General features: G+C 34.4%; 2 protein-coding genes across 2 annotated transcripts in view; both read left to right on the top strand.

The window, feature by feature from the left end:
- The window catches only part of HELRODRAFT_163235 (hypothetical protein), a gene marked incomplete at both ends in the record, with an annotated part of 3619 nt that extends 2395 nt beyond the window's left edge, over window positions 1–1224 (top strand). Inside the window, one exon of the mRNA XM_009027165.1 lies at window positions 68–1224. Within this exon, the coding sequence (XP_009025413.1) occupies window positions 68–1224 (1157 nt within the window). The remainder of the gene's footprint in view (window positions 1–67) is intronic.
- Window positions 1225–5200: 3976 nt separating this feature from the next.
- On the top strand, window positions 5201–15536 carry HELRODRAFT_186525 (hypothetical protein; the record flags this gene model as incomplete). The annotated part of the gene is made up of 25 exons (XM_009027166.1): window positions 5201–5298; window positions 5594–5700; window positions 5947–6048; window positions 6679–6766; window positions 7215–7380; window positions 7697–7750; window positions 8047–8145; window positions 8492–8608; window positions 8832–9041; window positions 9317–9453; window positions 9605–9719; window positions 9875–9929; window positions 10002–10117; window positions 10456–10601; window positions 10839–10971; window positions 11518–11684; window positions 11963–12091; window positions 12611–12686; window positions 12885–13006; window positions 13372–13476; window positions 13727–13874; window positions 14221–14316; window positions 14579–14692; window positions 14932–15083; window positions 15233–15536. 25 exons carry the CDS (start codon window positions 5201–5203, stop codon window positions 15405–15407), a joined length of 3027 nt encoding a protein of 1008 aa, XP_009025414.1. The 3' UTR covers window positions 15408–15536.
- Between the last annotated feature and the right edge of the window lie 563 nt (window positions 15537–16099).

Consider the following 16099-nt stretch of genomic DNA (forward strand, 5'->3'; position numbering starts at 1 on the left):
CTGAGGATCCCCCCAAAACGTCACAATGGGCCGTATATTATTTTCCATTCAACACAAATTACTTCAGCAACAACATCAACAACAACATCAAGAGATAGCAACAATTTACTCGAAACTGCAACAACAAAATCATTCGTTGAATCGCCGCAAACAAATTTCATCAAGGGTTACACATTGAGGCATATCATTGTTCAACCGTACAGCAACAACAACAGCAACAAAAACCACAACAACAACATTAACAACATCAACCAAAGCAACAACTTTGATAGCTTTAATGTCATCTACGAAGACAACGGCAATTACAACAACAACAATAATTACAAAACAAATTTCACTTATGACAACAACGATATAAACAACAACAATCACAACAACAAAAACAATATTAACATTCCTCTTCATAACGCAAAACACCACCATCACAGCAACCACAACAACAACCAACACATCAACAACAACAAAACATCAACATCCAAAACGACAACGACATGGTTTTTAGTGGCATCCATTCTTCTCCTAATTCTCCTAGCCACCGGACTCGTCCTCATCATCATCGCCTGTCGCCGCGACATCAACGCCCGCAAGCAGCTGACGTCAACGCTACAAAAAGACAACGACGCCGATGATGATAACGATGACGATGATGATGAAGAAGAAGAGGAGGATGATGTTGACGATGTTGTCGTCATCGTTGCCGATGATGATGATGATGATGAGTTTGTTGTGGCGGAAAAAAGCGGGAGTAATTTGTCAACGAAGGATAGAAATTTGCGCGCGTATGAATACAATGGAAACAACAACAACAACAACAATAACAATAATAATAATAATAATAATAATAAAGCTAAAAATGTAAAATGCAGCCACAAAACTGACAACAGCAACAGCAGCAAGAAGAACAGCCGTGACATTGACAGCCTCAACGCCGAACATTTATTCTGCGATTCGAGATCACAACTCTTGCTTCACGACGCAAACAACAACAGTAACAACAACAAAAACATCAAAACAAACAACACTCGTTACTCTAAACGCGTACAGCCACTGAACATAACAGCCAGTGACCTTGACCTGAGGTCCTATGAAGGTCAAAAAAGGTCGGCCAGGGGTCAACTTGCTGAAACTAATTTTTCAAAGGAGCGCTATAAAGGAAATACTACTAGCGCCACTAATACTATCGTAAAAAGCAACAGCTATACTGAATGTAACTTTTACTGGTAGTAAATTCACACACACACACACACACACACACACACACATACAAAACATGCATACAAACATGTATGTTTGTATTTCCACTAGGTTACGACAGAACTTTATGACGTCAAATTCATGTCAATATTTATTCCTTGGTATTTCATCTATGTTTTATAAAAGCCGGTATTTTTTCGCGGCGATTTTGTACTACTACTGTTACGACTACTACTACTACTGTCGCTGCTACTACAACTACTACTGCTACTGCTGCTACTATTTTTATTTAATATAGTTGTCACTGTTCAATATGTATTTGTGAGTTGAGTTCAATTTTTTTTACAGTGAAGCGATATTTTATTTTAATTATAATTTAAATAGTTATAATAATAATTATAATTATTGTTATCATTATAACAACAATAATAACAATCATCACAACAATTATATTTTTAATATTATTATAACGATAATAAATGCCATAGAGTTGACGTATTTACACAAAAAATTTTTTCAATTTGACCCAAAAACCGCACAAAAAATATCAACAACAACAAAAACAACAATAATTATAATAATTATAAAAAAAGGTTAAAGGTCAATACAGAAGCTCAAAAACATCAAGAACGAAGAACGAGATCTTTTTGTTGTATTCGTTCCCGGTAACTCTGTGACAGGACCAGGCGACCCTAACCACTCGGCCAATATTTATTTTTTCTACTTCTCTTTCAAACTCTTAATCTCTTTCGTCCATATTTCTTTCATTCATTCTCTCTTTTTTTGCTTTTCTCTTTCTTTCTCCTCTTTCTTTATTTATCTCTTCTTCTTTTTTCATTTTTTTTCTCTTCCTCCTATCTTTCCATCGCATGCCTCACAATAGAAAAATAAATTGTCATCAACAGTCGACAAAATAATGAACAATGATAGGGCCAGTATTATTTTCTTCCATCTTCCTCTCTCTTCCTCTCTCTCTCTCTCTCTCTCCCTCTCTCTCTTGTTCTTGTTCTTTTTCACTTTTTCTCTTTTTCTCTCTCTTTCTTTTATTTCTCCCTCTCTCTCTCCCTCTCTCTCTCTCTCTCTCTCTCTCTCTCTCACTAAGTGTGTGGCTTGCAATCTTCTTTATCTGGAAAGATCAAATTTTAATCCTTTTATTAATGAGATGTGTTTTAGCATGGGCAATCAGCTTTGAGCAGAAAAAAAATAAGAATAAAAATATATTATTATTATTTTATTATTATTATTATTACGGATACACACGCACACACGCAAATACAACCAAACAAACACACACACACACACAGACACACACGCATACTGAGACTAACTCAATTAAAATAGCGGCTCCTATGTTGGAGATAACGAGGCAATGCAGGGATAATTAAAATATTTGCGAACCGACAATCGCACAAATACACACACGCTCACAGACATATACAAACACACACATAAGTATATATTTACTCATTCATTCATTCGTTTATTCGTTCTTTCATATATTCATTAATTTGTTCATTCATACATTCGTTTTTTCATACATTCATTCGTTCCTTCATTCATACATTCATTCATCCAATTTGTATGCGCCCACACGCCCGTTCAGGAATAAACATTTTATAAAGATGAATTTGCGTGTGGCCGCTTGACTGTGACGTCATCGTCGTCATCATCGTCATCATCGCCATTATTTTTATTATCATTGTAATTGCATTTTTATCATATTCACTGTTATAACCTTTGCTACAATTATCATCGTCGTCGTCACCATCATCATCGTCACCATCATCGTCGTCATCATCATCGTCATCATAATCATCGTCACAATCCCCCATCCTCGTTACAATCGTCGTCACACAACCATTATTTCAAACGAAAAATCATCCAACAAACAGCTACATAAGAACTTGCATGTACTGTAGTTTCGAAACTAAACCGGATGTCATTAGCAACTTATTAAAACCTTACTCATCATCATCATTCCTCTTTTTCTCTCTTTCTCTCTCTCTCTCTCTCTCTCTCTCTCTCTCTCTGTCTCTCTCTCTTTCTCACAGACAGTACACACACGCACACGCACACACAAAGATTTTATTTATTTATTTATTTAAAAGAACTGGAAGGCCAGGACTCATTACAAACCAGTTAAAAAACTTGAATGTTTGACATTTTTGACAAAACATTATTAATAACGTTTTTACTGAAGAAAAGCTCTCTTCGGCATCAACTGCCATCATCAGTGTAGTATGGATATAAATACAAATGGATGTAGAAAGAAAGGACATACAAAAATAAAAATATGTAGTTGGATTTAAAATAAAAATAACAATACACATGCAAATACACTTTCAGCTGAAAAATTGGCTAAAGTGATAAAAATGTAGAAATGGAAAACGCATTTAGACAAAAAAATTGAAAACTGATGGAGAGTCGAAAAAAGTCGTTCTAAATAACTTAAGAATGTTGTATTTAAAAAGGGGTTTTGGAACTGATAGACCTAGGGGTTGTAGGTAGTTTATTCCATAACTTCATCATGTGTGTGTGTGTGTTTGTGTGTAAATGTATAATGTATATACATGCATATTCTAATTAATTGCTACCATACGTACGTAGCTTATGTGTATATGTGCGTACATAAATAGCTAACGAAAATGATAAGGTATGCTACATTCATACACACACAATTTATGTGTATATGTGTGTTTGTGTGTGTGTGTGTGGTGTGTGTGGTGTGTGTGTAAATGTATTCATTAATCAATCCATCTATTTATTTCTTCAATCCATCTATTCATTCAATTGTCCATCTTAGTATTCATTCATTCATTTATCCACCCATTCATTCATTCCTTCATTCATTCCTTTATTCATTCATTCGACATTCTTTCAATTATTCATTAAGCCGTGTTGATGATAAATAAATAAATCAAATTATCAACGTGATAAAAAACACATCTCACACATATATGCGTGCACACATGCACACATACATACATATACATACATACATACATACATACACACACACACCACACACACACAAACACCATACACACACACACACATACATTCATACAAACAAACAAATAAACATACAAACATATAAACAAACAAACAAACATTCATACATACAAACAAACAAACATACATACAAACAAACATACATACATACATTAAATTATCCCCAAAACATTCGATTTTATCCATTTAACATTACACTTAACTACACATACATATAAGTGTGTAGCTCTCGTGTATATATAGTGCACACACGAAAAATATAATTTTACACGTTAATCACTTCCTAGTTTTACCAGCAAAAATACTCTTAAGACTGAAAATACTATTAAAAATACTGTTAAATTAATGTTAATTAATAATTATATAATATAATAATAAATCTATAAATATTATAATATATAAATAATGTACAAGTTGTATATCGCTGATGAAGTTAATGTGTAACAATTGCTTATACTATATTCATTTACTATTAACTCCACAATACTGCTAACACTAATTATTTAAATATTATTAATAATTTTAGTAATAATACTTTTTGTAATAATAATAATAATAATAATAAGAAGAAGAATAACATAAATAATAAAAATCTAAGAATCAAATATAACGAACAGAGAATTCACAGTGAGTTCTTTATTTTTTATATTGTATAATTTTTTCCATATAATCTGTCGTTGTTAAAGTCGTATTTTAAACACTGTAAACTGATTTTAATGTGTGTCGATTGTGTGTGTGTGTGTTGGTGTGTGTGTGTGTGTTAGTGTGTGTGTGTGTTAGCAAACTAACAAACGAACAACTGAACAAACAATAAAGAAAAGAGAACGAACCATCGAACGAACGAATGAATGAACTGACGAATGAGTGGTGAATGGAGAAACAATTGAATGAACACAAAACTGGACAAATAAACTGAATCAGTTTATCACTAATTAATCAATAAAGTAATTAATTGGTTAATTGGTAATTTATTTAATTAATTTCCCCTTTTCAGATGACACAGATGTTGGAGGTTGACGACTGTGGAGTCAGTGACTTCATTATGATGGACAACATTGATATGCAGTCCTTCATGAACAATTTGAGACTTAGGTAGGCTTCTTTTTTCCCTATCTTTCTCTCTCTTTTTCTCCTTTTCTCTCTTGTTCTCTCTTTTTTTCTTCAATTCTTCTTCCTTTCTTCTTCCTCTCTTGTCTTTGGTTCTTCTTCCTTTGACTCTTTAGCTATAATTATACCATTTTTACAACTTGACAGATTTCCATTAATAATCTTTCTCTCTCTCTCTCTCTTGCTGTTTTTCTCTCACTCTCATTCCTCTCTCTCTCACACACGCACACATACGCACGCACGCACACATAAATACACACACACACGCGCGCTCGCACAGATACAGCAAAGGTAAGATTTACACGTACATAGGAGAGGTCGTTGTGTCAGTCAACCCGTACCGAAACATTACCATCTATGAGAAGGAGTATGTCGATAAGTACAGAGGTCGGTCGGATGGATGGATGGATGATTTACTGGATGAATAAATGAACGGGTGGGTAGATGGATGAATTGGTGAATGAATAAATGGATGAATGAACGAATGAATGAATGAAATCAACGAACAAATGAATAATTGGACATAATTTGACGAGTGAATGAACGTGCGAACGATTAAACAAACGAACGAATGAACGAACACATGAATGAATGAACAAATGAATGAATAAGTGAGCGATTGATTGGCCACAGGTAGAGAGATGTACGAACTGCCACCGCACATCTTCGCGTTAGCAGACTCCTCCTACAAGGCAATGAAGAGGCGAGCCCGCGACACCTGTATTGTTATTTCAGGTAACATTCTTTACTGGCCTTCTCATAGATGGAGCAATCTTTTTTGAATAGATTATGTTAATTAGTTGTGTTAAGTTAGCTGCTAAAGATGTTAATGTTAAGTTCATTTCATGTCCTTGCATATTTATGTGTGCGTATGTCAGTCTGTAGGTGTATGCGCTTGGTTTGCATAAATTGACACTGGCCCACATACAATTGAACGCTGTATATAATATTTGTGCTAGCATCCGTAATGAAATATAATACGGTGAATGCTAATTAGCTACTTCATGAATAATAATGAGATAGCTAATTAGCATAATTGAGTGGCTGGCACATCAAAGATTGGTAATTAGTTCTCTTGCATATGAAACACACGCAAATATATTAGGGACTAATTTGTATAAAAGTATGTCGACAGACACACACACACACACACACACACACACACGCACACACACACACTCACACACACACACGCACACACACACACGCATATAACAACCTACACACAAATTAGTTACTATCTACCCTTAATTAACATTATTTATCCATCTACAACTATTGCTAATTACTGCTACGACGACGACGACGATGATGATGATAATAATAATAATAATAATAATAGTTATTATTATTTTTATTATGAAGGTGAGAGTGGGGCTGGAAAGACGGAGGCCTCAAAAATTATAATGAGGTACATCGCCTGCGTAACTGGGGAACAACAGGAAGTGGAGAGGTTGACGATCACAATGATGATGATGATATTGTTGATGATGATGATGATGTAGATGAAGATGATGATGATGATGATGATGTAGATGATAATGATGTTTTTGGTGGTTGTGAGTGAGGTTGTTGATGATGATTTTATTGTCATTTCTTTTCCAGGCAGGTCTCATTAGGAGATGTTCTTATTTTTAAGATGCTGTTGTTGTTGTTGTTGATGCCAGTATATATATTTCATGTTCTGTTGCTGTAGCTGATGTTGATGTTGTTGTTGCTGTTGTTGCAACAAAAACAATTGCAAATGTTGACGGTTTTTTGTTGTGTGTGTTGGCCACAGATTAGCGTCGTCATCCTTCATTGCCTTGCTTCGTTAGAAACGTCATCTATTACGTCACTACTACACACACGCACGCACGCACACACGCACATACACACACACATGACACACACTCACGCAGAGTCAAGAACATCCTTCTGCAATCCAACTGCATCTTGGAGGCGTTCGGCAACTCGAAAACGAACCGAAACGACAACAGTAGTCGGTTCGGCAAATACATGGACATCAACTTCAACTTCAATGGCGACCCTGTTGGCGGCCACCTCAACAACTATCTCCTGGAAAAAGTAGGGATGTGCTAAAATTATAATTCAGGGATGTGACCGAGGCCCAATCTAGGGATGTGTTTCAGTAGATTGAAGTTTTAATCGTTTGCGAAATAATTTTATGGATAAGATGGTTAAAATATGACCGTAAATATAACAATCCCAAGATTACAATGATGACGACGATGGGGAAGATGATGAAGATGATAAGACTGAAGATGACGATGACGATGACGACGATGATGACGAAGATGATGATAAGACTAAAGATGACAATGATGATGAAGATGATGATGACGATGACTAATATTTTTTTTTTACGAAACACACGTGGCAGTCCAGAGTGGTTCATCAGCAGTATGGCGAACGAAATTTTCACGTATTTTATCAGGTCACTATTCTCTTTCATCATCATCATCTCATCCTCATAATAATAATAATAACTATAATAATAACAATAATAATAATAACAATAATAACAATAATTATAATAATGGGAACTCTTTTATTTTTCCAAAAATAAAACAAACATACAATGAAATGAAAATATGATAAAATAAAGTAAAATAAAAGATTAAAAATCGGTAATGTAGTCTACATAATAGTAGTAATAATAACAATAATATTAATAATATTAATAATAATAGTAATAATAATATTAATAATAGTAGTAATAATAATATTCAGTTATTGTGTGGTGGTTCCGATGCAAGGTTGAAAGAGTTCGGACTCGTTAGAGACCCCTACACATACTCCTACCTTGACCAGAGTGGACAGTTTGCAAAGGTTTGCCTGTTGATGGATGATATAGAGGAATGAATGGATAGATGGATGGAGAAATGAATGGATGGGATAATGTAAAAGAATTATGAATTTGTTGAATGAATGAATGAATGAATAAATGAATGAATGAATGAATGAATGAATGAATGAATGAATGAACGAACAAATGAATGAACGAACAAATGAATGAATGAATGATCTTTATAATATAGAAACATTCATTCACTAGAATATTTATCTTCATTTTAACAAAAAAAACGAACGACTGATCGAATGAATGAAAAAAGGAACGAATATATAAAAATGAAGAAACAACTATAAACATTTTACACATTGCAAAACTACAAAGGTTGATTCGATAAACGACAAATCTGATTTCAGAGGCGTAGAGAACGCTCTGAGGACGATGGGTCTGACGGACATGAACGAGACCCTCTGGTCTGTACTCGCCGCTGTTTTGCATCTGGTTGGTTGGTTTCTACATTTTTGTATGTTTGTTTGTATGTTTGTTTGTATGTTTGTTTGTGTATCTGTATGTATGCATTTGTTTGTATGTATTTGTTTGTTTGTATGTATTTGTTTGTTTGTATGTATTTGTTCGTCTGTATGTATTTGTTTGTTTGTATGTGTATTTGTTTGTTTAGCATGCATTTATTCATACATCCATCCATCTATCCATTCATTAACAGGGCAACGTCAAATTCGAAGAATCTTCACAAACTGACCAGTGCATGATAACTGACCCCTCTACCCTTTCCCTTCTCTCGAAACTTCTAGAAGTTGATGAGGGGGAGTTAGAGAAGGCTCTCTGTGGTAGGGTGGTGGCGGCCCGCGGTGAGGTCCTCGAGAAGAAACATTCCGCTGAGGAAGCAAAGTATGGAAGAGATGCCTTTGCTAAAGTTAGTTTTTGTGTGTACACGCATGTGTTTGTATGTTGGTGTTGGTGTGTTTGTATGTGTGTGTGTGTTTGTACGTGCACATGTGTTGTTGTAAAATTATTTGAAGACAAAGTAAAATTTCTATAATGTGTGAATGAATCAAAGAAGTTTTTTTTTTTTTGTAAAAATAATTAGTTAACGCATCAACCGACAAATAAATCTTATTCAATCAACCAACTAACCAACCAACTGATTAACCAACTGACCAACCAACTGACCAACCAATAAACAACCAGGCCATATACGACCGGCTGTTTTCATGGATAGTATCTAGCATCAACCAGTGTATCGACCTGAAGACAGTCAGCAAGAAAAACACTACGACAATTGGTGTTCTCGACATTTACGGTTTCGAGATATTCGATCAAAACAGGTCGATATTGAAAATCTATTAAATATACGAATAATTATAAACCACAAGTTGATTGATTGGTTCGTTCGTTTGTTCGTTCGTTCGTTTGTTTGTTCGTTTGTGTGTTTGACCACGTAAATACTCATCAACCAACCAAACAAACACCCGATAGTTTCGAGCAGTTTTGTATCAACTACTGCAACGAGAAACTGCAACAACTCTTCATCGAACTGGTTCTGCAGCAGGAGCAGCGAGAATATAACGAAGAAGGAGTGCCATGGGTCCATGTAAGTAATCAAAATACTACTCGAAAATTAAGTATCTGAAGTTATTAATTAGTATCTTAATGATAGATACTGCGATACGATACGATAGATCTGTAGAAATACAAAACTTACCCACCGAAAAATATAAAATTTAATTTTCTAAAAAAAAATCTTAGGTGGATTACTTCGACAACAAAATCATTTGTGATCTCGTTGAACAACAACACATTGGTAGTTTAATAATAATAATAATTAAAAATAATAATAATATTATTATTATTAATAATTAATAATAATAATAAGGTATTCTGTCTCTATTGGATGAGGCCTGCTTGAATGTTGGAAAGATAACGGATGCCATGTTTCTAGATTCAATGAGTGATAAACTGGCTAATCACAAACATTTCACCAGTAGGAAGGTAGTTATAGATTGTGTGTTTGCTTGTCTGTCTGTGTTAGTGTGTGTTTTTTTGTGCTTGTATGTTTGTATGTATGTTTGTTTGGATGTTTCTTTTTTTATAATGTGCTGTTGATGTTTGCTTGTTTTGTAAGTTTTCTACAATACGTTTTCTCCAATCAAAAGTTATTCATGAAACAAATTTTATTATTATTAAATAATACAACACAAACACACACACACAAACAAACAAACATACATACAAACATACAAACAAACAAACATAAATACAAACAAACATACATACAATCAAACAAACGAACAACAAAAGCAAATACAACGACATAAACCACAACACAGCTCTCACCGTCAGACAAATCTCTACAATTTCATCGGGACTTCCGCATACGTCATTACGCCGGTGACGTCACATACAGCGTTGACGGGTTCATTGATAAGAATAAAGATACACTTTTTCAAGACTTTAAGAGGCTGCTCTTCAATAGGTTTGTTTGTTCGTTTGTCGGTCTGTGTCTGTCTGTCTATCTGTCTGCCTGTTTGTTTGGTTAGGTGGTTGGTTGGTTAGGTGGTTGGTTGGTTGGTTGGTTGGCTGGCTGGCTGGTTAGTTGGTTGTTTGTTTTTAGTTGTTATTGTGGTTTTGTGTTATTATTTTGATTCCATCGTCATCATCATTTTCATCATTATTTTCATCCCCATCATCACCATCACCATTATGACGTCAGCAAGAACAAGTCCATCAGCAGCATGTGGCCGGAGGGCTCGAGCAGCGTGACCAGCGTCACCAAGCGACCAATCACAGCCGGCACCAATTTCAAGAATGCTATCATCTCATTGGTTGACCATCTCGTATCTAAGGTGATGATGATGATGACGATTGTGATGATGATGATTGTGATGATGGTAATATGGTAATGATGATTGTGATGATAATGATGGTGATGATGATAATGATGATGATTGTGGTGGTGGTGATGATGGTGATGATGATGGTGGTGGTGATGATGATGATGATGGTTATAATGATGATGATTATTATTATTATAGTGATGTCACCTATGATTTAGAAATGAAAAGAATGGTGGTTGAAGTTGGACGTTTATTTAAATGCGGGAATGACGTACGTACGGCCAAGGCATGCCAACTCCTCGTACCAAAAAATACATATATACAAAACATACCAACGCAAACAAACAAAAATATATACAAACAGGCAAACGTATACAAAAAACAAACGTACACAAACAAACAAAAACACATACAAACATATACAAACAAAACATATATAAACAAACAAAACAAACAAACAAATATAAACATACATACAAACAAACAAATATAAACATACATACAAACAAACAAACAAAAACATGCATTATATACAAGCAAACATATACAAACAAGGAGCCGTACTACGTGCGTTGCATCAAACCAAACGATGACAAATCGCCAGTGCACCTGGACGAGGAGAGGGTAAAGCATCAGGTCATGTATCTCGGACTTCTGGAAAATGTCAGGGTCCGTAGGGCCGGGTTTGCATTTCGTATGCCCTACCAAAGATTTGTTGGAAGGTATGTGTGTGTGTGTGTGTGTTTGTGTGTGGGTGTTTTTGTATGTGTGTGTATTTGTGCGTGTGTGTGTGCGTGCGTGTGTGTGTGCGTGCGTGTGTGTTTGTTCGTTGTGTTTGTCGTTTGGTCACTGCTTTTTGCTGGCCGTCACCATAATTCTAATCACTACAATTTTTCGTGACCATCATGTCGTCGTCGTCGTCATTTATCTCCACTGTTATATCAATAATATATCAATTATATATCAATATATCAATTATATCTTATATCATCTTCATCAGGTACAAAATGATAACGCTAGAAACCTGGCCGAACCCATCATGCCAGCTTCCGCAAGCCACAAAACTGATTATAAATGAGTTATCACTGGACGATGATGTCCTATACGGGAAGACCAAGATATTTATCAGGTCGATATTGTTATAATAATTTTATATAATTATATATTTTATAATTTAATTTCTACATATATAATTATGCATAATTATCATTTAAAAAGATTTTAATTATTAGTGTAATGGTATTAGCGTAAGAAGTAGCAGTACTTAACTACTATATAAACGAGTACTGAAACGATAAAGGGCACCAGTTATTACGTTATCTTGTTGTTACTGTTATTTTGTTGTTAGTTCATTCTCATTTCATTGCGTTGTTCAGCTCATAGCACTGTGAATTGATCGTGAAAACATCATTAACTTTAATAGTAGCAACTATGGTTAGGAGAGAAAGGCGAGGGCCGAATGGGCCGTGTACTTAATGGGCCGTTGAGTTTAAAAATAGTTAAAAGGCGAATTTTTAAACCCTTATTTTAAATCCAAATCCGTCTTCTGGCTATCTGTAACCAGATGTAAGTTTAATTTAATGTCTTTGGAAATGGATTTAGCTGAAACTCTTTTTTTTATATTTTCATGCAACCTTTACATTTGCAGACAGCCGAAGACAGTGTTTGCACTCGAAAATGCAAGGAATCAAATACTGCCCAGTATCTCTGTACTTATCCAAAAGGTTTAAATAACTCAAGCAGTGGTTGTAATAGTTTTAATGGTAGTAGTAGTAATAGTAGTAGTAGAAGCAGTAGCAGCAATAGCCACATTACTTGTAGTAGTAGTATTTGTAGCAGCAGCAGTAGTAGTAGAAGCAGTAGCAGTAGTAGTATTTATAATAAGAATAATAATAATAATAATAATTATTATTATTATTCAGATGTGGAGGGGTCTAAGTGCTCGCATATTGGTCCGCAAAATGAGGGCAGCCAATAGAATCGGAGTGACCTATTTGAGATACCAGATGAGATCGTACCTTCAAACACTCATTAGCCTCTTTCGGTCAGTATTTGTAGATATAATTAGATTATATATTATTTATATTATATTAATATATTGTATGAATAGGATGTATATTATTTATATTATATTATTATATTGTATGGATAGTATATATATTAATTATATTATATTGTATGGATAGGATATATATAATTTATATTAAATTATTATATTTTATGGATAGTAATGTATGGTGGATAGTAATTTGTATCATGGATAGTAATTTGTATGGTAGATAGTAATTTGTATGGTGGATAGTAATTTGTATCATGGATAGTAATTTGTATGGTAGATAGTAATTTGTATGGTGGATAGTAATTTGTATCATGGATAGTAGGTTTAACTTTTCACAAATTTTACAATAGCGACTCGAAGAAGAAAAAAGATTTTAACAAGTCACTGGTCTGGCCTAGGCCACCCGAACACTTACCTCATCACGTTATCAATCTTTTGAAGAGAATCTTCAACAAGTCATTATTATTATTATTATTATTATCGTTATTATAGGGTAATATTTGAATAAATTATTGAATTATCTACACAGAATTTTCAACCTATTATTGCATACTATATGGTGAAATATGAATAAATTGATAAATTAATAATTAATCCACACAGAAAATTTTTAACATGTTATTATTATTATTATGTGATGATACTTGAATAAATTAATAAATTAACATTTATTTGAATAAATTATCCACACCCCCAAATGTCCAGGTGGTATTCGTACATGGTACTGAAACCGATACCCGTGTCTGAGAGACCGTCGTTGCGACTGAAGGTGTATGCCGGAGACGCACTTGGTGGCAAGAGAAGGGGCGGTTGGGGGTTTAAGAGGAAGTGGATCGGGAATTATATCTTCAATGTGGGTGGTGGTAGTTCACACCGACTGATTTTATTTTCGATTTAAAACGATTTTTTTCGATTTAAAACATTGTTTTGGAAAGCACAAAAATGTTTTTAAGAGCACTCGACTCCCAGTAGTCACCATCTTCCGAATCATCGTCATCAGTATCATAATTACACCATCATCATTATCATAATTACACCATCATCATTATCATAATTACATCATCATCATTATCATAATTACACCATCATCATTATCATAATTACATCATCATCATTATCATAATTACACCATCATCATTATCATAATTACATCATCATCATTATCATAATCACTACATCATCATCATCACCATTACCAGGCTGATCACAGTCTACCGGAAGCCAAGCAGCAGTTTGAAATTTTACGAGATCACGAACATTTCGATGATGTCCTATTTGCTTGTTACGTCATCAAGGTATGAATGAATGAATGAATGAATGAATGAATGAATGAATGAATGAGTGAGTGAGTGAGTGAGTGAATGAATGAATGAATGAATGAATGAATGATCGAATGGTTGAATGAATGATCGAATGGTTGAATGAATGATCGAATGAGTGTATGAATGAATGTATGAAATATGCTAACAAATTCTAATTCGTAATAATAATAAAATAACAAAAATTATATTTTTAAATTAATTCAAAATAATAAATAATAATAAATGCATTCCTAAGACCAATCGATTTAGCAAGTCAGCTGAGCGCATTCTATGCATAACGGATACAAAGATCTTCAAATTAAATTCGAAGAATTTTAAATCAATGAAAGACGGCATTCCAATAGGAGAGGTGTTGTTTTGTATTGTATGGTGTTGTTCATGTATTGTATTGTATTGTTTTGTATTGTATTGTATTGTATTGTACTGTACTGTATTGTATTGTATGGTGTTGTACATGTATTGTATTGAATTGCATTGTATTGTATTGCATTGTATTTGCTGTATTGTATTTTATTGTATACTATTGTTTTGTATTGCATCGTATTTTATTGTAATGTATTGTATTGTATGGTGTTGCATTGAAACCAGGTCACGGGGTTGACAGTATCGCCCGGAAGTGACCAGCTGGTGGTCATTCATTTGGAGGGGGGCAACGACCTTGTCTTCTGCGTCTCACCCAACCACCACAGTGGGGACTACGTGGGTGAGCTTGTCGGAGTCATGCTGGGACTCTGGCTTAGGTGGGCGTGCAGAAACTTTTGTAAATCCTGTTTCCTGTTTGATCATAATCTTATTTGGGACTTTTGTGGGACTTTTGTGGTTTCATGATGCGTTTTGTTTCGCAGCACAGAGGTTTTGATTGTAACAGTTGATAAATGAAACACTTCAGACTGCACAAGAAGGAGCTTAGAGTCATGATAGCGAGTGACGTCATGTGCATGTTGGGCAACAAGTCCAGAGAAGTGACCATCGACACCACAACTCCCAACCCAGTGCCAACTTTCAAGAAGTCTGCCGACAAATTAGTCTTAAGCTGGCCAAAAAATAACATCAAGTCTTCATAGGATTATATTTTGATATAAAAATTTAAACTTCGTTTTGAAATTTTCTATTTTTCTCCATTTTATGATTATTTATTCTATTTTTCAAACGTTCCAAGCTTCCAAGTTTTGACTAATTTTTTAAATAAAGAAGTTTCAAAATTATAAACCGCGTAATAATGTCGTATAAGTTTTTGGAACCGCTCTTTTCTAACTTCTATGTTGCGCATCCACATGAATTCATCAAGGTTTGACTGTACGCGAGCATGGCACGTACCCTTCATTCTTTTAAATTTTTGTTTGGCGCGTCGTCACAAATTCACCACTCCATTTGTGTGCACTCGTTAAAATTGCTTCTTACTTTTATAAAGAGCATTACCACCCATATTCTTTATATCATTTTAGAACAAATGGTCTCAAACTATTTTGAATTCTCCCCGAAAAATTTGAACTGTGTGCGTACATATATAGTCATGGCTACTGTTTTTTTTATAATGAATTTATAAAATATATAAATATAGCGAGCAAAATATTAACATAAAAGCGCTTATAAATCTATGCATATTGGCTCAGCTTGGCTTGGCTCGGCTTGGAATCGGATGTTAAGCAAGGTGTGGTCTCAAACTATTTTGAATTCTCCCCGAAAAATTTGAACTGCGTGCGTACATATATAGTAATGGCTGCTGTTGTTTTTTATAATGAATTTATAAAATATA

Source organism: Helobdella robusta (genome assembly GCF_000326865.2).
Source record: "Helobdella robusta unplaced genomic scaffold HELROscaffold_5, whole genome shotgun sequence".
Classification (NCBI taxonomy): Eukaryota; Metazoa; Annelida; class Clitellata; order Rhynchobdellida; family Glossiphoniidae; genus Helobdella; species Helobdella robusta.